Below are 21,175 nucleotides of genomic sequence, written 5' to 3'. Positions count from 1 at the left end.
AAAGTGGTAGAACTGGAGTCAGGAAGACTTGAGTTCAAATCTGACCTCAAATATTTACTACCCTTGTGACCCTGGGCTAGTCACTTAACCTCTTTCCACCTGTTTCCTCATCTGTAGAATCAGAATAATAATAGCACCTACCTCCCAGGGTTGTCGTGAGGATAAAATGAGATATTTATAAAATGTTTTACAAACCTTAAATATTATTTTGCTATATAAATACTAGCTATTATAATAATTATTATTATTACTAGCTAACATTACAGATAATAAAATGGAGTTTGCCAGGAGCTTGCTTAACATTACTGCGAAATGCCATCAGTAGGAGGAGAAAGAAGAGGAGGAGAGGGAGTACTAGCATTTATGTAGCACTTTAAAATTTCCACAGCAATTCACTAATATTATCTCATGTTATCCCCACAAATGGGAATTAGGTACTGTTATTATCCCCATCTTACGGATGAGAAGAAAACTATGGCTAAACCAGATTAAGTGACTTGCTCAGGGTCCCACAGCTAGTACAGCGTCTGAAGCTGAATTTCAATTCAAATTTGCCTGCCTCGAACTCCAGTACCCAAACCTTGGGGCCATCTAGTTACCTTAGCCTATGTGTGAAATTCAGTTAGCTGCTCAGTGACAGTCTAGTTATATGTTTCAATAAAATATGTTGCTCTTTCTTAGGCATCACAGCATTTAATAGATCACTATTTTTCACCATCTACTAGATATCTCATACCCGAGTAACATGGTGTCATCTGGGGCCTTTCTGCATATTCCTGGCCCTGGGAACTTGGCTACTCACCCCCATTGTAAATAATGCAGTTGTGCAAAATCCATTTGGCATCAGCCAAAAAGGCTTCAGTGCAACCGTACATTTTCTTTTTAACATTCTGTGAGGGGGGAAAAGCATCACACACAGAGTCATCAAGTAGTAAACCTTTGCCCTGCTCACCAATCAGCTCTCTCCCATGGTACCCCCAAATATTAGTTCTTCAGCAATCACACCCCTCCCCACATCTTTAAACGGAAGACAGAAAAATGGACCTGTCACCCATACCCACAATTCTCTCCATCCTCAGCTCTGCCTCCCAGCTTCCTTCAAGTCCCAGCTAAGATTGCACCTACCACAAGAAAAAGCCTTTCTCAATTCCCCTCAATTCTAATGTCTTCTTTCTATGGGTTATTTCCAACTTATCCTGTATATAGCTCATTTGTACAAAGTTCTTTGCATGTCGCTTCCCTGATCAGATAGCGAAGATTGTCTTTTACCCATCTTTGTATCCCTTGTGATTTATTAAACATTTACTGATTGACTGGCTTCAGGAGAAAGAGCTAAGCCTCTCCATCTTTTTTCCTAAAATGAGCCTGTTAGAGAAGGCACAGAGGAAACTGCCCAGGTCCTGAGAGTGTAGGATAACAACCACAAAATCTGCCATTTCAATGAAAGCTTTACAGTTTACAGAATGCTTTCCCTCATAAGAGCCCTGGAAGGTAGGTGGGGCAGGGATATCATTACTCCCACTTTAAAGGGATAGAAACTGAGCCCCAGAAGAAGCTTCACTGGAACCTACCCATCCTCCTGGCTTGGAGACCAGTGTTCTTTCCAGCACCACATGGCTACTATTGGATTATATGAAAGAACAACTACAAAGACACCAAGGACGGAATAAAAAGAGCCCTTCCACTGAAAAACAAGACAGTTCTTTTTTAGTTTTTTTGTCCCTTTCGCTGTGTTGGGGAAGTAGATATATGTAGTATTTAACCTATTCTTTCTCTTCCACTTTTTGTTGGGGGGGGGTATTTCTCAGTGTAAGGTGTTTACATTTAGATCCAAATTCACAAATAAGGGCAAAATTGATAACTACTTACACATGAAGAAAAGTATTATAGCTTCTAATATGAAACTTCTACTAGTTCTGACTTTCAAATACCATCTTCATTAAACAATTATCATTAATGACAAAGGGACTAGAAAAAGGAGGTTCAATAAAACCAGCCCTAAAATTCAAAGGAGAAGTAGAGGGATGTAATGGGAAGGGTATAAGACCTGGAGTTAGAAGACCCAAGTTCCCAAGGTTCCTAAGCCAGGTAACTAGCAGCAACTTTGTTCCTTCTGTGCCTCAGTTCTCCCCATTCGTGACAACAATCCTTGCACTATATCTATATCACAGGGAGTTATAAGGAAATCATTTTGTAGAATGTAAAGCACTATACAAATGTAAATAGCTAAGGACCATTATTCACAATCCTAGCCATTAATTTAATTACCCAGACACCTAATTCTCTTCATGCCTTCTCTTGCCCATAGCATCCTGAAAAAGTGATAGTAGAAGAGCAGGTCAAATTTAAAGCAATCAGTTTCCTGCATTTTAGAAACTCCAGTTTATTAATGTGGAAGGTAAATATTACCAGGAAGATAAAGAACTGTAGCATAGCGGGAGATTCTAAGTTCTCACTTAGCTTTGTAACCCTAAGCAAGTCCCTTCCCCTCCTCTGGCCCCAGTTTTTTCATATAAATGAGGACTTAAAACTACAAGATCTCTAAAGGGTCTCTTTTTTCTAACCAGTATGATCCTATTTTCTAAGGTCCTTTAATCTCAGAGGTTCTTAATTTGCAGTCCGGGAATGTTTTTTTGAAAAATATTTTGACAATTATATTCCAATATAACTGTTTTCCTTTGTAATCCTATGAATTTTATTTTATGCATTTAAAAATATTATTCTGAGAAGGGGTCCCATAGGCTTCACTAAACTGCCAAAGGGGTCCACAGCATATAAAAGGTTGAGAGCCCCCACTTTAACTAATGATCCTATTAACTAACATGATCTCTAGTTTCCTCCATTTCTGAAAATATTGTGCTCCATCCTCTAGCTCTTGGCTGGCAAATGCCTTCACAGGTGTTCTTAGCTCAACAGCAGCCCCAGCCACTCAAGACCCAGAAAAGAAAGTTCCCTCCACCAAAGTCCTTGGCACTGTCAAACAGATCAACATAAAAAATAGCTTTATCGGAGGAAATGATGTTGAAGAAGACCCATTACCAATTGCTTTGCCACTCTATCCTTGGGATCCCGGTGAGGCCTTTTCCATATGACTTACAGCTCCCATATTAGAATGGGAGCTTCTAGAAAGCATTTTGCTTTGCATATGATGCTTAATAAATGCTTCTTCATTCAATGATTCATTACAATTATTCCTTGCAGGGCAGCTAGCTGGTGCAGTGGATAGAGTACTGGCCCTGGAGTCAGGAGGACTTGAGTTCAAATCCGGCCTCAGACACTTAACACCAGCTATGTGACCCTGGGCAAGTCACTTAACCCCAATTGCCTCACACACACACACAAAAAAAACAACAAAGTGCTTTGGTTCGATCTATTTCCACATTCACCAAAAGATAAGTGAGTTTGCTTGTCATCTGGGGCAGCTAGGTGGCATAGTGGATAGAGCACCGGCCCTTGAGTCAGGAGGACCTGAATTCAAATCCAGCCTCAGACACTTAACACTTACTAGCTATGTGACCCTGGGCAAGTCACTTAACCCCAATTGCCTCACCAAAAAAAAAAAAAAGGGAGGGGGGGGCCAATTATTGCTTGCAATCCCTGACCCTTATGACCATCCAAATAGCCCAGAGGGGACATATTCCTTCCTTCTGGATTTGGCAGGAATAAAAGTGCTTTCTCTGCTTGCCTCCATTTTTTATTTCTTTTCAGATAGAGGGGGCCTGAATACTCATAATACCACCAAGATGAAAGTAGGGAAGATACAAGGAAGGACATAGAAGGATAGAACAATTTTCAAAATTATAACTAGAGAATATTGTCAACTTTATAGAAGTCTGTCCCAAATCAATAACAGTACAAAAAATGCAAAATAAACCAGCTCTGAGATACTGCATCACATCCAGCAAACTGGCAAAGATGAAAAAAGACAGAAATAATCAGTGCTGGGGAGATGACAGGAAGACAAGCACACTAATAATATACTGTTAGCGGACATGTGAACTGTTTTCTGGAAAACAAAATTTGGAATTAGACAAGAAAAGTCACTAAATTTTCAAATGGTAAAATTACAGAAGGGGAAATCATGAAATAAATATTGTATCTGTTTTGAACTGTGCAAAAAAAATACTGGAACTCAAAATGGGAAACACTGGGGGAGGTGAAAGAAAGGGGAGAAATAGCTTTGGGTCTCTGCTGAGTGAAAACTGACCTTTTCTAATGTACAAAGATCCATTGGATGAAAGATATACTCGGCATAGTCTGGGTGCTGATCGAGTGACACGGGTTTCTGAAATGGTTCTGTCTATAGGAAAAAAAAAAAGACAAAAGAGAAAGAGACAGAAGGAGACAAAGAAGGGGAGACATACACATTATTGTTGCGGGAGGCCTTCAAGAGACTGAATTTAGCTTAAAAAAAAAAAATCTGCCTTCTACCTGGGACCTGTAGATAGCTCCTCTTATGAGAAGAACATTCTAAAACAAAAACTGACTAGATCCAGAAAGAGTCTGTCATTTCCCTTCCAGATTCTCCCTGTTTTCCTATAAAAAATGAGCCCTGTTTTTTTTTCCCATTTCTACCTAATGACTCTATCCTTTTAAAAAGGGGGGAAGGGGGGCAGCTAGGTAGCACAGTGGATAGAGCACCAGCCCTGGATTCAGGAGGACCTGAGTTCAAATCCAGCCTCAGACACTTTACACACTTACTAGCTGTGTGACCCTGGGCAAGGCACTTAACCTCAACTGCCTTACCCAAAAAAGGGGGGGAGGGGGGGAGGGGGGGAGGGGGTACACATGGGAGGGGAATGCCCTGTCAGTCATTTTTCCATATCAATTACATGTATTCTCTGGGTTTCTGGGTTCTAAGTAGAATTACACTCTTGGCCTTTATTATCAAAATGTCCACAACTGGGTGGATGGAAGTAACACATCTAGCACACATTATGAAAGGCAAGTGCAGGGGAGACCCAGTTACCACCTATTGTCAGTTACTGTATGACCCATGGAGTGCTTGTTGAGCCAACAGCTAAATGTGCAAACAGAAAGGATCCAGCAAACATAAGGCATCAGATTTTAAGTGGAAGGCCTGAGTTCAAATCCTAGGCCGCTACCTGCCAGGAGTGCCATTAGTTAATCCTCTCAGGTCTCAATTTTCTATTCTATAAATGTGGGAGGAGGGGGTAAAGGAACAACTGAACTAGATGACCTTTTAAGTCTCTTCTATCTCTAAATCTCAGAATATTAGCATTTATACGTGGAAAAGGGCTACAAGAAGGGTGAGAAAACTCTAAAAATTAGCTTGTCAAAATGTCTTCCTGTTTGAACCATCCAACATGAGAGAAAAAAGCCTTCCTCCTAATGGTATTTATTTTGAAATAAGATTTTTAAGATTTGGTTAAATAGTAAATTTTACTGAAACCCAGTGCCAAAATTAGGCTGATTCAAAGATCAGTTCAGCCCTATTTTTTAAATGATTCACCAAGTCCCTAAGATGTAGTCACCTTGCAGTTTATCAAAGTCACCTTAAGTAAGATAAGCTTCTTCAGCACAATAAAACCTCGTTTGCAATCACTTTCAGCATGCCCATAGCTGGAAATGTTAACATCCTCCAACATACTTTTATCCTTTTCATTACCAAAATGCCTTCACTTATATAGAGAGACTTCAGTGGGTACAGCTTAGCCTCTGAAAAAATATGAATGTGCTTTTGAGATACTTAGGTCTAAAAACTAAAAAGGGTGGGGAGAGGAAATTTTAAAAAGGAGTATTGCATATATTTGGTTCCTTTGGGATGTAAACATTATTTGCTCATAAGATCCTTTCACTACCAGGTAATTAAAAGCTAATTTATATATCCTTTTTTTAAGGGAATCTCAAAAGTTCTCTTAATTAAAATGCTCTTAAGATAAATCTCTTCTTTGTTTTTGAATCACTGGATTTGGAAAGAAAAACATAAATAGTTTCACATATGTACTAAGAATGCTATTTCACTTAAAGAGCACAGTGAATCAACAGTAAATGCCAGTAGCCTCTCAAAACAACATAGGTCAAATCCCATTACCACAAATTCCAAGGGACTCTTTAAATTATGATGATGGATTTTCCTGGACCAAATATATCAGGAAAGCTCCACCAGTTGGGGCTTGATAGGCCTTTGTTATACAGATACTTTGTTGTAACAGGAATGTTGTAACCTGTGAAGTCAGAGGAGTAGTCTCCCACCATTTTTCAAGAAGGAAGGGATGGTTCCATTTTAGCACCCCACTAAATGAACGTGCCCACAGCCTTTCTACTGTCTTCTACTTCCTGGAGTCTGCTTCAGAACATAAACTGCACACTTTAAAAAATTAACTGAAAGCCATCGCACCTTCTTCTTAATTAACGGACTTTTGAATTCTGGTAGGTTAGAAGACCAAAAGTGTCTGTGCAGAGGTCTGAAAAACTAAACCCTACAAAGAATAAGAAACAAGTGAACAAAAAGCAACGAAAGTTTTCATTCAAGCATCTGCCGCCAGGAAGTGTTTTCCTTACCCCCGGCTGTTTCATTTTCTGTAGGGCAAACTTGAGCAGGTACGATAACTGTTCGATGGTAAGCATTGTCATAGCTTTACTCTGCGTCTCAATGCATTCTGCTACTGTGATTTTCTATAAGTGAAAATTATACAAATGTTCAATTAGAAAAAAACTGTTTACACACCCTCCCATCATATTTATTTGTCCAGAAGGCACACCTACGAGGAATAGTTCTTTCTAATGGAAATAGGTCAGATTTTGATAAGGAAGGCCTCCAGGTTTCAGAGGAGACCAATCTTAAATGCAATGAGTAAATGAGCAAGATATAAAGCTCATTTTGACTGGGGATGGTCACTGATTCTCCCTTGAAGAGGGCAATAGTCACGCCCTTGTTTATACTCTTTCCACTCAATGACCAGGATATCCATTCCCTGGTCTTGAGCCTCTTTTGGTGAGTGAGTTAAGAAGATCATAGGAAAACAAGACTAGTCAGACTGCAAGAACTTTGATTCTCTCTGAGGTTCAGGAACAGGTGTGAGAAAAACACCATGGTTAGTTTCAAGAAGGTGGTTTCCTCAATATGATGAACAATCATCAGACATTGATTACAACAGTTAGGCGTGAACTGAATTGTCAAGACCAATGGGAAGAAACACCCTTCCCTAGGGTCTGTATATTTATTCTGTGGGGTGGGCTAGAAGCTAATATTTGTATGACTTAATTCTTCATTTACTAGTTCTGTGAAATCACTAGAAAGAAAGTAAAAACAAAGCAAGAGATGCCATGTCTCTTTGACTAATAAAATGCATGTGTAGTAACAATTCTAACCAACAAGGAGTAAAATGAAGGAAGCTAGGCTGAGCTATGAGATCTTGGTGCATAGCATGGAAATCTAGAGAAGACGATGATCTATATGCCCATGAGATTCATGGATTCTCAGGTCAAAAGTAATGGAATCAAGGAACCCTTTCCCTTCCCTTAATTGCATTGGGAAGTTGATACAGCTTTACTGCAGTCTGAATCTTGGTTCCACTGTTAATTGACTCAGGGTCTCAGGAGTATGTCACCATAGGTGTCCTTTGGATTAAGAGAAAGGCCCATAAGAGCCACACAGTAGGGGAATACGGTACATGATGTACCTCAAAAGAAAGCATCACTGAATGGAGCATCCAATGTCTTCTCTCTGTGGTTTGCATGTATTATTCACTTGTTAACAGATAAAATTCATAGTGCTTTTATCCAGAGAATATCACATGATTTGAACCCAGGATCATTTCCAGATATCTTTCTTCCCAGTGTTCTATTATACAATTTAAAAGTGGTAGTCAAGACAGGGCTCAGTCAAAGAAGGGAGGAGGAAGTTCAACTTCCAGACCCACTTTCAACTAATAAGCAAAGTGTAAAATGAACGAAATTGAATTTCCACAAACAAGACACCAGGTTTCTATAGCTCACTTTTAGCATTTTCCTTTTAAAAAGAAAGTATATTGGAGAATAGATAAGAGAATTTGGTTGTCATCATTTGTACTTAGAGAGGCAAAGGAAGAAGTTGATTTCCCAAAGCATCAATCAAATGATACTGCCTTATCAATGTAGTCTCAAAATTTGACTTGCTTTGGGATCCAGGTGATGCCTCATGTCAGATTATAAGTTTAAGATTCTGCTTTTAAAACCAAGAGCAAGCATTACATTTTACATTCTTCAATAACAAGAAGCCATGTCTTTGTGATATTGTGTGGAAAGGTATTAGCACACATTCTTTGCAAAGTCTCAAAGTTTTCTGTTTTTTTCTACCCCAAAAATGAATGTCACTGTTTTCCAGATCAGAGAAGAAGTATCTGAAATCTACTATAATACAAATAAGTCTTCTTTTCTTGACAGTTGCTGGAAAATTCCAAAAGCCCACCAAGAGGAGTAGTAGCAGAAAAGAAGAAGGAAAAGAGTCAGCAAATACTGTAGGATGTTTTTGAAACTTTCAGACTTGATGATAAGTAAGTGGACTTCTGAAAACATTAGGGAAACTGGAAAGGACTGTAGCTCTCACAGTCAGAAAGTAGAATGTAATTCCAAAGCAGGAGAGCAGGTATTGCCATGCCCACTCAAGCAGATGGTCAAAGAGAGTGTAGCTATCTAATGGCTCAAACATTTTGGGTGGGGTGGGGAAAAACTTCCCCTGCCCCCATTTTGGACAATTGTAAAGAAAAGGAAGGAAGAAAAGGGAAGAAAAAAGAGGGGAGGCAGAATAGTACTTTTCATTGGGAACTAACCTCACATTCTGGGCAAAACCAATCCCCCTCTGGTTCCGCAGTCAGTTTCAGACACTTAGCATGATAAACCCGAGGACAGAGCTCACAGCAAAGGACTTGGCCTTCCCGATGACAAACCCAGCAATAGAAATCATTCCGTCCATCCTGCGGTACAACATCAACAGGGTCTGTGGTGAGTGGCTGCTTCATATAGTAAAACGGACCATGTCTTAGTTCTGACTGAAATGTAGGCAAGAAAGACAGGCTTGGTTTCAAAACAAATTTGCATTCTCAAAAGAAATATGAACAATAACAACATTAACAACAACAACAACAACAAACAAACAACAGAACATCACATTGCACAAATCTCATTCATCAACTCAGACTTTAAAATAACATCATCATCCTGCATGTTCATGAGGCCTTTCCTTTAGCTTGGATTGGAACTGGGGGTAAGGGGGAAGGCATGGGACAGATCGAAAACTTGCTAGTATCGAGTTCTAAGTCAGCTCTTGGCTGCATAAGGGAAATCAGGAATCCAATATATAAAATCGAGACTTAAAAAGCAGAGAAGTTAGAGGTAGGTGATTAACAGGACAAAAACCCAAAACTAAAAATAAACTGGGGAATGGTGATTCCTATTTATCTTGGGAATCTTTGACAACACTGTTTGTTCTAAGGTACTTAGAACACTTTTGTGGGGGTTGCAGAAATTTGAGAACATACTTCTTGAATAAAGTGAAGTTCATAATGAATTGTTATTCTTAATAAATTTGAGATAAACCACAAAGCCTATGACTACCAGTGACTTTGGGCAAGCCACTTTTCTCAGCTTCAGACTCTAGATCTGAAATATCAGAGGGCTGGGCTGGATCCCAGAGATCCCTTCTAAGTCCTATAATCCCATCACCCTAAATTTAGGAGGCAGCAAGCACAGCATGGTGGGCAGCATGCCAGAATTAAGAGTCAGCAAGATCTAGGTTCAAAATCTTTCTTCTGACACTTTTCTGACGACGGACAAGTCACTCAACCTTTCTAAGACTCAGATAAATCTCTAAGTTCTTTAATTTATAGACTGGATTGGGATCTGGTGGAGGAAGTTCCCACACTGAAAAAAATGACAGAACTTTTGACATACTGAAATCCTGAAAGCAGGATTCAAATGGCTTTCTGGCACAGCAGGCCTATATAATCCAGTTCAATAAGCACTTGTGAAGTAACTATGCTGCATTAGGCACTGTTAGGGGATGCAAAGACCATAATGAAATAGGCCCTACCCTCAAGGAGCTTACATTCTAAATGTCTGCAGGTAAGTATAAACAAAAACAGGGGCAGCTAGGTGGCACAGCAGATAGAGCACCAGCCCGGAGTCAGGAAGAACTGAGTTCAAATCCAGCCTCAGACACTTAACACTTTCTAGCTGTGTGACCCTGGGCAAGTCACTTAACCCCAACTGCCTCACCAAAAAAAAAAAAAGTATAAACAAAAACAAATAAAGAATAAATATAGGGGCAGCTCGGTGGTGCAGTGGATAAAGCACAGGTCCTGGATTCAGGAGGACCTGAGTTCAAATTTGACTTCAGACACTTGACACTTACTAGCTGTGTGACCCTGGGCAAGTCACTTAACCCCCATTGCCCCACACCCCAAAAAATTAGATAAATAAATACAAAGTTATTTTGGAGGGAGAGCTACAACAACCAGAGGAAATCAAGAAATGCCTTCTGTAGGAAGTAATGCCTAAGCTGTATTTTGAAGAAACCTAGAGATTCTAAAAGTCAAAGGTGAGAAGGGAAGACATTCGACAGGAAATCCTATGTCACAGCATGGAAGCAAATGATGGAATTTGGGCATGGTGGAACAGCACCAGCAAAAAGGACAGTGTGGCCAAAGCTTAGTATGTGGGAGGAGGAGGAGGAGGAAGAGGAGGAGGAGGAAAATGAGGACAGTGCAATCAGTCTGAAGAAATATGTTTCGCCAGACAAGGGAGGGCTTTAAATGTCATATATGGATGTATATTTTACCCTAGAGGCAAAAGGGAGTCATTGATACTTCTTATGTAAGGTTAGACATGTTCACAGGTATTCTTCAAATGCATCAATTTGGCAACTGTGTAGGAGATGGGTTGGGAAGGAGAGATTACATGTAAGAGTGACCAATTAAACAGCTAATGCACAAATCCAGGTGAGAGGTGATAATTGCCAGAACTAGGTTGGTGGCAGCGTGAGTACAGAGAAGAGGACAAATGCTAGAGATATTGTGAAGATACAATAGCCAAGACTCAGCAATCAATTGCATCTGGAGAGTGAAGAAGAGCACAGGATGACTTTTAGCTTTTTAACGTGGGTGACTAAAGGATGGTAGTGCTCTCAATAGAAATAGCAAAATTAACAAGGAAAAGGGGGCAGCTAGATGGCGCAGTGGTTAAAGCACCGACCCTGGATTCAGGAGGACCTGAGTTCAAATCCGGCCTCAGACACTTGACACTTACTAGCTGTGTGACCCTGGGCAAGTCACTTAACCCCCATTGCCTAAAAACAAAAACAGAAACAAAAACAAAACAAAAAAAAATTAACAAGGAAACAGAAAGCAAGGCTTCCTCCTAACTTCAGATGGACATGAGTTTAAGATGTCTTATGAGATTTCCAGGTAGATGTCCAGCATGTGGGACTGGAGCTCAGGAGAAATGTAAAGGGCTGAGTAAGTAGAGCTGTTTGTCTGACTTGATGTCAATGGTCCCAAAAAAGTCACCAACTTTTACAATTCCTATGTTACCATAGCTAAGAGGTGTCCAACAACACTCTCCACTCCTTTTGATTCAATTAAGTTGATTCTGATCCAGCCCATGACTGTGACTCAACAGAGTCCAGTCAGTGTAGCAACTATCAAAACAATAATAACAAGACCAAAAGGGCTATCAAGAATCAGAAGGGAGGGGCGGCTAGGTGGTGCAGTGGATAAAGCACCAGCCCTGGATTCAGGAGTTCCTGAGTTCAAATCCGGCCTCAGACACTTAACACTTACTAGTTGTGTGACCCTGGGCAAGTCACTTAACCCCATTGCCCCGTAAAAAAAAAAAAATAAAAGAAATAAAAGAATCAGAAGGGAGTTTAGAGATCATCTAGTGTAATTTCTTCTCTCTCCATTTTGCAGTTAAAGAAACTGAGGTTCAAATGAATGTAATACAGTAGAACCAAATAATAACACTGGCATCAGAACAAGAGAAGATGTCTGTGCCACAGGGAGCTTGACAAGCAGGCCGTATAAAAGAATCCATGTTGGTGGAGGGCACTTTGTTAATGAAGTGTTACAGTACTAAAAACACCTCATGTCACTAGATACCCTTTATACCCAGAGTTACCAAGTACTTAGCAAATCCTTGTTGGTTAATCCTTACAAGGCTCATGACCCCCGTTTGACTCAATAAATAACTGGGGCTCAGAAAGGATAACTGCTTTGTCCAAGGTTATGCGATGGATAAATAATAAATCCCTGAGCATTAAGCCACACGAAAAATACCTGGTCATCTTTCATCCTTTTGATGACCACTTTTAAGGTGAGTGTCAATGGACAGAGGGCTGGTTTTGAAGTCAGAAGCTTTGTATCTCAGCTGTGCTACTTACCACTTATGGGACCTTGGGCAAGATCACTTAACCCCCTGGGCCCTCGAAGCTCTCATCATACTAGACAAGTTCCGATGTCCCTTCCAGCTCTAAATTTATGATACTAAGGTCCCAGGCACTCAGAGGAAACATCATCATAAAATGACAATGAGGGTAACAGTATCACCTCCCACTTACATAGTGCCTGCAAAGGGGCAGTGTGATGTAGTGGATAGAGAGCTGGCCTGAAAGCCAGGAAGACCTCCCTCTGATACACACTGGACAAGTCACTAAGTCTGTCAATGGCCTAGGCAACTCTCGAAGACTGCAAATTGCAGAGAAGCTGCCAACCCACACTGATAGGAGTATCCTCACTTGGAAGTTGCTCACAGGAATGAAATCCAAGGTCCATTTCCTATCTCTATCCCTTGTTTTTTGAAAGCATTTCCACAAGCACTTTCTCATTTGATCCTCAGAGCAATTCCGTGGGGTAGGTAGGGCAGAAATTACCAAACTGAATTAAAAATCTATGACAAGGGGCAGCTAGGTGGCACAGTGGATAGAGCACCAGCCCTGGAGTCAGGAGGACCTGAATTCAAATCCGACCTCAGACACTTGACACATACTAGCTGTGTGACCCTGGGCAAGTCACTTAACCCTCATTGCCCAAACCAAAAAAAAAAAAAAAAAAGATCTATGACAGGTTGATTCCCCAAATTAACCTTGGTAGCTGAAGGCTTCCTATAAACATCAGACAGGGATTTCTTAATGCTGCTTATATCATGAACCCCTTTGTCGGTCTGGTAAAGCCCATGGACACATTGTCAGGATGTTTTTAAATCCATAAAATAAAATATGTAGGATTTACAAAAGAAATCAATTCTATTGAAACAGAGTTCTCAAAATATTTTTTAAAACAAGTTTAGAACAGGAGAACATTGTACACAGTAACAGCAACACTGTGCGATGATCAACTGTGATAAACTCAGCAATACAATGATCCAAGACAATTCCAAAGGACTCATGATAGAAAATGTTTTTTACATCCAGAAAAAAGAACTATGGAATCTGAATGCAGATTGAGCCATACTATTTATACTTTTTGTTTTCTTTTCTTTTCTTCTTTGAGGTTTTTCCCTTTTGTTCTGATTCTTCTTTCACAGCATGACTAATGTGGAAATACGTTTAATGTGATTGTTAAAAAAAAAAAATTTACAGACCCCAGGTTAAGAACTTATGGAGTGGCAGCTAGGTGGCACAGTGTACAAAGCACCGGTCCTGGATTCAGGAGGACCTGAGTTCAAATCTGGCTTCAGACACTTGACACTTACTAGCTGTGTGACCCTAGGCAACTCACTTAACCCTCATTGCCCCACCAAAAAAAAAGGCAGCAGCAAATGTGAGAGGTATGAGGTAGAGAGAGCTATGATGATAAAAATGAATAAGCATCTTTGAACTTAAACTTCTATTCAAATCCTCCTCCCATCCCTCATCATGGCAAGGAGGAAATCCTGAATCCTCAAAGGCTCCACCAGATTTAGTACCCAAGTTCTCCCAGGGTCTATCTATCAAGATAGAAAGGCTTTGACTAAGGACCTAGTGACAGATTGTGGATCAACCGTACAAAAACTAACCAATTAAGTGCATAGGAACTCATCACCAGAAGGCTATCTACTGACCAGCAGGAGTTTTGGCCATAGCCTTTCATGAAACCATTTACTAAAAGTGTAGAGGGGTTGTGATCTGAGCTGGTGGAAGAAATATCCACACTGATGAAATCACGGATCATTGAAGTATCTGAATTGAAGGAAATGTTAAAAAAAAATCACAGTAAATATAAGTATATATACACAAATATTTCTTTATGTAATCATTTTGGATGATTATTTTTAGCATACAGGGATAGGTTAGGGATTGGACCTATGGCATAAGGAATTCCTAAGAGAAGAAACTCCCTCTACCAATGCAAGTTTGGTTACCAATGTAACCAAACTCCTTCTTCCATTGGCAACTTTTCTGCAACATGAAGAGTCTTAAGAGAATTGCCTAGAGCAGTGGTGTCAAACTCAAATAGAAAAGAGAGGCCCGCTAAGCCATACAAAAGGATCCCTGCAGGGTGCACACTAAGTTTTAAAATGTTATCCATGTTTTATTGAATTTTTTATTTATTTTGTTAAATATTTCCCAATTACATTTTAATTCAGTACAAGCCTCTCTCAGAAGTGCTGTGGACTACATGCATGTTTGACACCTCTGGTATAGGTAACTCCAAGTGAGAAAACTCTCCCTGATTAACGAAGATGGCCAAGTACAATTTATGCTCTGGAGAGCAACCAGGGTCTACTGAGAGGTGCAGTGACTTAGCTAGGGTCACAATGTCAGTATGTATCAGAAGTGGGACTGGAACCCAGCTCTCCACCCACCATACCACAGCACCTCTTTTTATGGAAATAGCCCACATTGAGGCTAATGTAGTATGTGATTGTCATCTGAAAGACAAGCACCTGGGAAGCAGCAGGAGTCAAATAACTTGGCCATGGTGAAGAAGCCAATCAATCACATGGCCAGGACTAGACCCAATCCTCTTGTAGCCCTCTCACTCCCATCTCCAACACCATTGCTGCAACACCAGACAAGCCCTCCACACTTCTGGTGTACTTGTTGCAGAAGAACTTCCAATGGCTCCAAAAATAAACATTCTCTGGAAGTTAGAAACCAATTCACTTACACAAAATGCCTTATGCACTGCGTAAGAGCACAGGGAAAGCATTAAAAGAAAGCTTCGAGCAAAAGTGGACGAGCAGGCACTGCCCAGGCAATGATGACGACACACAGCAACCTCCCTAGGACATCAGGGCTCACGATCATGAAGGGGAAGAGGGTGGCAAAGGGAGAAGGAAACATTTCCAGAGCCGTCCCCCCGTCATCAAGCTGACAGAACTACTTTTAACTCAACTAAGGGTTTCTAAGAGGTTTCTGTGGTTTTGCAAGCTTTCATTTGCTTTCTGCACCTCGCTTCCTTCATCAAGTTAAAGGGCTAAAAATAGGCCAGGAATCCTCCCTAGGAGCCAAATGGAACTGGATGAACTATAAGTGACAAAGTAATTTGCCTAACAGGACACACGTTTAATTTGTTTCTGATGTAGGCAAATGTTTTGATAGCTGAGGGGGAAAAAATCTTTTATTTCCCCCAAGATTAACTAAGGTTGGAGGCAGGCCACCAGAGATTCCATCTTACTGTCCATTTTTGAACTGAAATATCTTGCTCAAGCAGCAGCTGCTACCCAGAATTTGTTACTTAAACACAGCCACCATCCAGCAGCTACCTTTCATAGCTCATCTGGTTCTTGAACATATTGCCTGCTAAGAAAAAAGGCATCTCTAATAGATAACAAACATGCTGCTTTGCCTCCCATGGATTACAACTTTCCCCCACCTGTCTAGAGCTATTGCACCACCCAAATAATTAGATAGACAAGTTCCAACCTGTGCTACTTATAGGGATAATTGCAGTTAAGATTCCAATTGCTCTATTTTTTTCCCCAACTCCTTTAATGGGTCACATAAACAACAAAGGGGCTTCAAAGATACCCACAGCATCTGTAGATTTATCCATTTGCATACGTTAGATGCTAATATACTAGGCAGGCATTAGTTGAGGGATTTCTGTGCATCAAATGTTTGTAATGTGATTGGAAAAAAAAAAGAATTCAGATTCCCCCAATTTACTCCCTGAATCTATGCAAAGAATAGAATATCAAGAATTGGGGTGGACCTAGAAGGTAATGTCAACCCAAACCCTTCATTTTACAGCACAAAAAACTGAGGCCCAAAGTGGGGAAATCACTTACCCAAGGTCACACAATTATAGTTAGTAGCAAAACTACAGGATTCAGGTCTTCTGATTCTTAGTATTGTACTCTTTCCACTACACTGTAAGTTTGTTTCTCCATTTTTTAAGACCTGGGGTGGTGGGGAGCAGAACAATAGAAATTCTGGTATGATTTTTTAAGACTCCCCAGCATGGGTTCTATGACTACTTTATGACATAACAAAGGGGAGGAAAACCAGGTCCCCCAAAAAGGTGCAATAAAATCTATTCCCAAAATGCCCTTATAAGGCACATAGACCATCTATGGACTTATGAAGATACAATAGTCTCATGTGGTAGATGGTCAAAATTCATAGACAGCTTTTCAATAAAATAACCTCTTAATAGGAGATGGAGGAATGTGAATGTTTGATTTTATAAATAGCTTCTCTTCAGAAAATACAATCAAGAATTCTGAGGAGTTGGTAAAGGTAAAGAGAAGGATAAGTGATATGAGCCTTAACACTTAGGAATTTAGTAGCACCATCTCTAAAGGATGGTGAGAAAACCACACTGGAGAGCAGAATCAGGATCCAAAAAGAATAAGATGAAATTTAATAGGGATAAATGTCAAGTCCTATACTTGAATTCAAGAAATCAACTTCACAAGTACAAGATGGTGGAAGGAATGGCTAGTGCCAATAGGAGCCAACGATGAGCCATAGTGATCACTTTATCTGCAACTATACTGAGAGGGCAGGACCAGATAGGTTAAAGTCCCCTCCCCACCCCACCCCACCCCACCCCAGAGTATTTTATTAGATTCCAAGTGCCCCCATTCAACAAGGGCATTGATAAATGCCTAAAGAGAACTCAGAGGGAGGCAACTAGGATTGTTAAAGCTCTAGAGATAATGCCAAGTAGATGAGGAGCAATTGAAGGAAGACATTTAGTAGCAGAGACCTAGGAGGGATAGATAGCTCTCTTCAAGCAGATAAATGGCTGTCTTGTGAACCACCAGTTATACTTATTCTGATTGGCTCCAGAAGAACCAAAAGCAGACAGTAGAAGTTATAGAAAGCAGATATAGGTTTGACATACGGGGAAAAAACTTCCTGACAATCACAGCTATCTAGAAGTGGAATGGATTGACTCTAAAGGCAGTTGTTCCTTCTCATTAGAGATCCTCAAGGAGATGGCGGATTGTCCATAATGTAATAGAAGGAATTTTTGACAGCCTAAAAAACTAAGCCTCCCAAGTCTTTTCTGGCTCTGAGATACTTTCACAGACACTAAAATAAAAATGTACTAAAAAAAATGTACTTAAAATACAGCATGAGGGATATGGGTTAGAGATAGGGAATAACTTCTCAACAGGGAGAGCTATGGAAAGTTAGTAAGAGGTTAGAGTATATGATACAGACTAGCTTCTCAAAGACAGAGCCATCTGACTGGGATTGGCTGAGGATCCATCTGAAGATACTAGATCACAGAATTAGAATACTTTAGGCAGGGAAAGGAACCTTAAAGATCACCTAAAGTCCAACCCTCTTCATTTTCTAGATAAAGAAAATAAGCTCTAGAAAGAGGAAAGGTGACCTGCCCAAAAGTCACTCAAAAAGTTAATTAGTGGCAGAACCAAAAGCCAAAACTCTTAGTCCCATGCTCTTGCCACTATGCTGCCTCCCTCAGACCTTGTGATTTTGAAAATGGAGTTATTAAAACAATCAAATCTAGATTCCTTAGGGGCTTACTGTGCAATTTGGGGACTATTTGTGCCCTGTGTTTCTCCTTCTCTACCAGTTCTCCCACCCCGCCCACCACGCCCCTACTATCCATTGAGAGTGTGGATGGGGAAAGGGAAATGTTCATCTTTTCTGGTTAATAGCGATGGTGATAAAATGGCTCCTAAGGGAAGGGTAAACCACTACAGATCTGAAATGAGATTTAGGGATCTTTATCATCTGTTGCCTCTGAACTGAGATCTGACTGTCAGGCCAAAATATCAAAGGCAATAAAAGGCCTATGAACCAGTAGGGTATGACTATGTTATTCTAAAGGACAGATTTCAAACCTCCTCCTTCCCAAGTACTAGCAATCCTGAGCCCATGCTCAGCAGGAGGGGGCAAGTCATTCCTACCAACCAATCATAAGGAATCATCTGAAAATGGTTCAGTCAAGAACCACCAACAGAAACCATCTGGCCTCAGCATTCACTTCCTGTCTTGGATATGACTAAGGGAACTTTAGAGGTTAAAGGATTCATACTATTTATTCCACAGAGGAGCATAAAAAGGGAGCATAGGTCCCAGCCTTTAACCTCTCGTGGTCTATTCATCTCTACCCACAGAACACAGGCTTAGAAATCTGCTCAAAATGGTGGCCATGGAAACTAAGGTGAGCACCCTCCCCATTTGGTTTCTTATGCAATTTAGTCAAAACAGCACAAGGCAAGCTAAGGCTGAGTTTCAGAAACACTTAAACAGACAAATGACACAGCTCCCAGTACCAAAGCAGTCCTGGAGGCTTCTTTTACCTGCTCTTTATTGTTATTGTTCAATAAGCCAGGCTTCTTTTTCTTTTTGATGGGACTGGTAGATGTATCTTGAGGAGAGTGACCATTTGAAGAATGGGGAGGGCTGGGAAACTTCCTTTTTTGTGCCGTCCGCTCAGCAGAGCCAGGATCTGTAAAACACACACACACACACACACACACACACACACACACACACACACACACACACACACGAGAAAAGGCAAGACCATTTAGTTAAAGGAGCTTAACTACCAAAAACTTAAAAGGGAAAGACATATGTCTCAAATAAATAAAAAACCTCCCCAGCTTGAAATAGGTTGTAACACCCTCTGTTAACAATACTGTACAAATAATGATGAATTGACTCCTCCCCATTTCCTTTCGTCTAGAGGATCCTACTGCCCAGTCCCACTCTTAACCCCCAGCCCAACCCCTCCCAAAAAGAAACTCCAGGAGTATGTGAATAACTTGTGTCTGGAATCATCCTAACAGTTATTTTCAAGCACGGAGCCACCCCCAATGACCCAAGTTAGATTTTCTTGGTCTTCTGTTTTGTAAGGCACAGTAGTTTCGCCAGTGTTTCCATCAAAAGTACAATTTCTCCATCATTCCTCCACTCTCCACATCTAATCACCCCTAATCAAGTTGTAAATAAGCAGCTCTTCCCGGGCAGAACAGCTCTCAATCTTTCCATCAAAGCTAAATGCAAAAAAAAAAAAGCCAAGAGACCTCTGATTTCCATCTGAAATGCCTCCATACTCCCAGGCCTCCGGCCCCTTTAATGTCTCCAGCAGCTGTTCTAACCTATAAACAATACACACAATAACTTTCACCTGCAAAGACTTGAATCCACTCCATACCAGAAATCGACCTCCTTCCCTGAAAGAAACAATCTAATGTCACCAGTCCGTAATGACTAGGCACTGTATTTCAGGCTCATATCCTGGGAAACCCAAGCTTATAGGATTTAGGAGAGGAAAGTCTAAGAGCCAAGAATTACTAAAGGTTTAGAGGAATGACAGCATCAAAGACAGGTATGTGAACTTCCCATGTTGATTATCCAGGATGAGTGGCCTGGATTTCTTCTCCCAGATTTTAGCAGTCGAGGCAAGTCCACACAAGCAGAGATAGGTATCAGTGTCCCTTCAATCTAGGCAGGATAGAACTGCATGATGTTCAGTGTGGAGCTGGCTGCAAAGACCACCAGTACTGATTTCCCTACAGGGTCACAACCACAGAAAGAGAAACCACTTCCAGCTCCTCAGTGTTGGATCCGATTCCACAGGAGGGGACCTTTCCCCTTCCCCTTCCCCTTCCCCTTCCCCTTTGGAGCAAGCAAGGTCTCTTTCCTCATCGCTGCTTCCCAAAAAGGGAATGAGAAACCTGCCTAAAGCCCAGTTCTCGATATTTCTCTCCAGCTCAGAAACAATCCTTAAAGCAGATTAAAGCACTAGCTGGAAACAAGGGGCAAAGAGAAGCCTTTGGGTCCTCCTTGTTCATATCCGAGCCCCCTAGGAAAGATAATCAAGGAGACACAGACAAGCATAACAACTTGGAAACTATCAGGCAGAATTTATTATATGGGATTTTTGAAATCAAAGTCTATGTAATAGAATTAGATTTATAGTTCCATGAGCAATTCTCTCTGCTCTTTGTATATATGGAAATGCTCATGTTTGTTGGTGTTTGCAAAGCTCAGAATAACAAAACATTTAAAACTATTTTTAAGGAAAGATAAGCACAAAATGGCAGATCAGGAAGAGGTTTTCAGTCTGAGGCAACTTTTATTATTTTCTAAACAAAAATAGTGCATGACATCAATCTGAAAACCTCAGATTTGGGCAACCCAGCAAAATGTGGTTCCAAGGTAAAATTTCTAATAGCATCCTGCCAAAGAAAGTCTCCTAAAGAAGCAGCAACCTAGTGACTTGGGTGGATGAGTAATGAAAAAGCCTTCGTGACTCACTGGAGGCCACTTGCCTCAGAGCTGATAGTCATTCTGATCAACTCCCAGAGTCAAGTCAACAATTGCTTTTATTAAGCACTTCCTAGGTGCCAAACTCTGTGGTAGGGATTAGGAATTCAAAGAAAGTGCCCCCCCCCCCAGTCTCTGCTTTCAATAGATAGCATTTATATAGCACTTTAGTTTTGCACTTATGTTCTACCATTTGTCCCCTGCAGTAACCTTGTAAGGTAGGTGCCATTATTATTCTGATTTTACAGATATGGAAACTGAGGCTGCAAAAGTTAAGTGACTAGCCCAGGGTCACACAGCTACTCTGTGAGTGAGGTAAGATAAGAACTCCAGCACTCAACTCACTGCCTATAAAACAGACCATTTTAAGGAGACTCTCTCCAAAGACAGGTCAAAGAATCAAAGTATTTGGAGTTAGATGAGATCTTTCTTTTCTTTTCTTTTTTTTGTGGGGGTGTCTGAAGCTAAATTTGAACCCAGGTCTTCCTGACTCCA

General features: G+C 40.6%; 1 protein-coding gene across 24 annotated transcripts in view; it reads right to left on the bottom strand.

Moving 5' to 3' along the window:
- Positions 1 to 21,175, bottom strand: part of ZMYND8 (zinc finger MYND-type containing 8) — a 117,662-nt gene that overhangs the window by 59,055 nt on the left and 37,432 nt on the right. For 15 of the 24 annotated variants that reach the window (XM_043983184.1, XM_043983187.1, XM_043983197.1 and 12 more), the window contains 5 exons: positions 18,706 to 18,854; positions 8,775 to 8,993; positions 6,526 to 6,639; positions 4,208 to 4,300; positions 803 to 890 (listed from right to left, as the gene is read on the bottom strand). In XM_043983184.1, the coding sequence (XP_043839119.1) occupies positions 803 to 890; positions 4,208 to 4,300; positions 6,526 to 6,639; positions 8,775 to 8,993; positions 18,706 to 18,854 (663 nt within the window). Of the gene's footprint in view, positions 1 to 802; positions 891 to 4,207; positions 4,301 to 6,361; positions 6,444 to 6,525; positions 6,642 to 8,774; positions 8,994 to 18,705; positions 18,855 to 21,175 lie in introns of those variants that run through there. The other 9 variants (XM_043983195.1, XM_043983200.1, XM_043983203.1 and 6 more) reach the window with 4 other exon arrangements.

Source organism: Dromiciops gliroides, chromosome 2 (genome assembly GCF_019393635.1).
Source record: "Dromiciops gliroides isolate mDroGli1 chromosome 2, mDroGli1.pri, whole genome shotgun sequence".
Classification (NCBI taxonomy): domain Eukaryota; kingdom Metazoa; phylum Chordata; class Mammalia; order Microbiotheria; family Microbiotheriidae; genus Dromiciops; species Dromiciops gliroides.
This window is presented reverse-complemented; position numbering and strand designations above follow the sequence as displayed.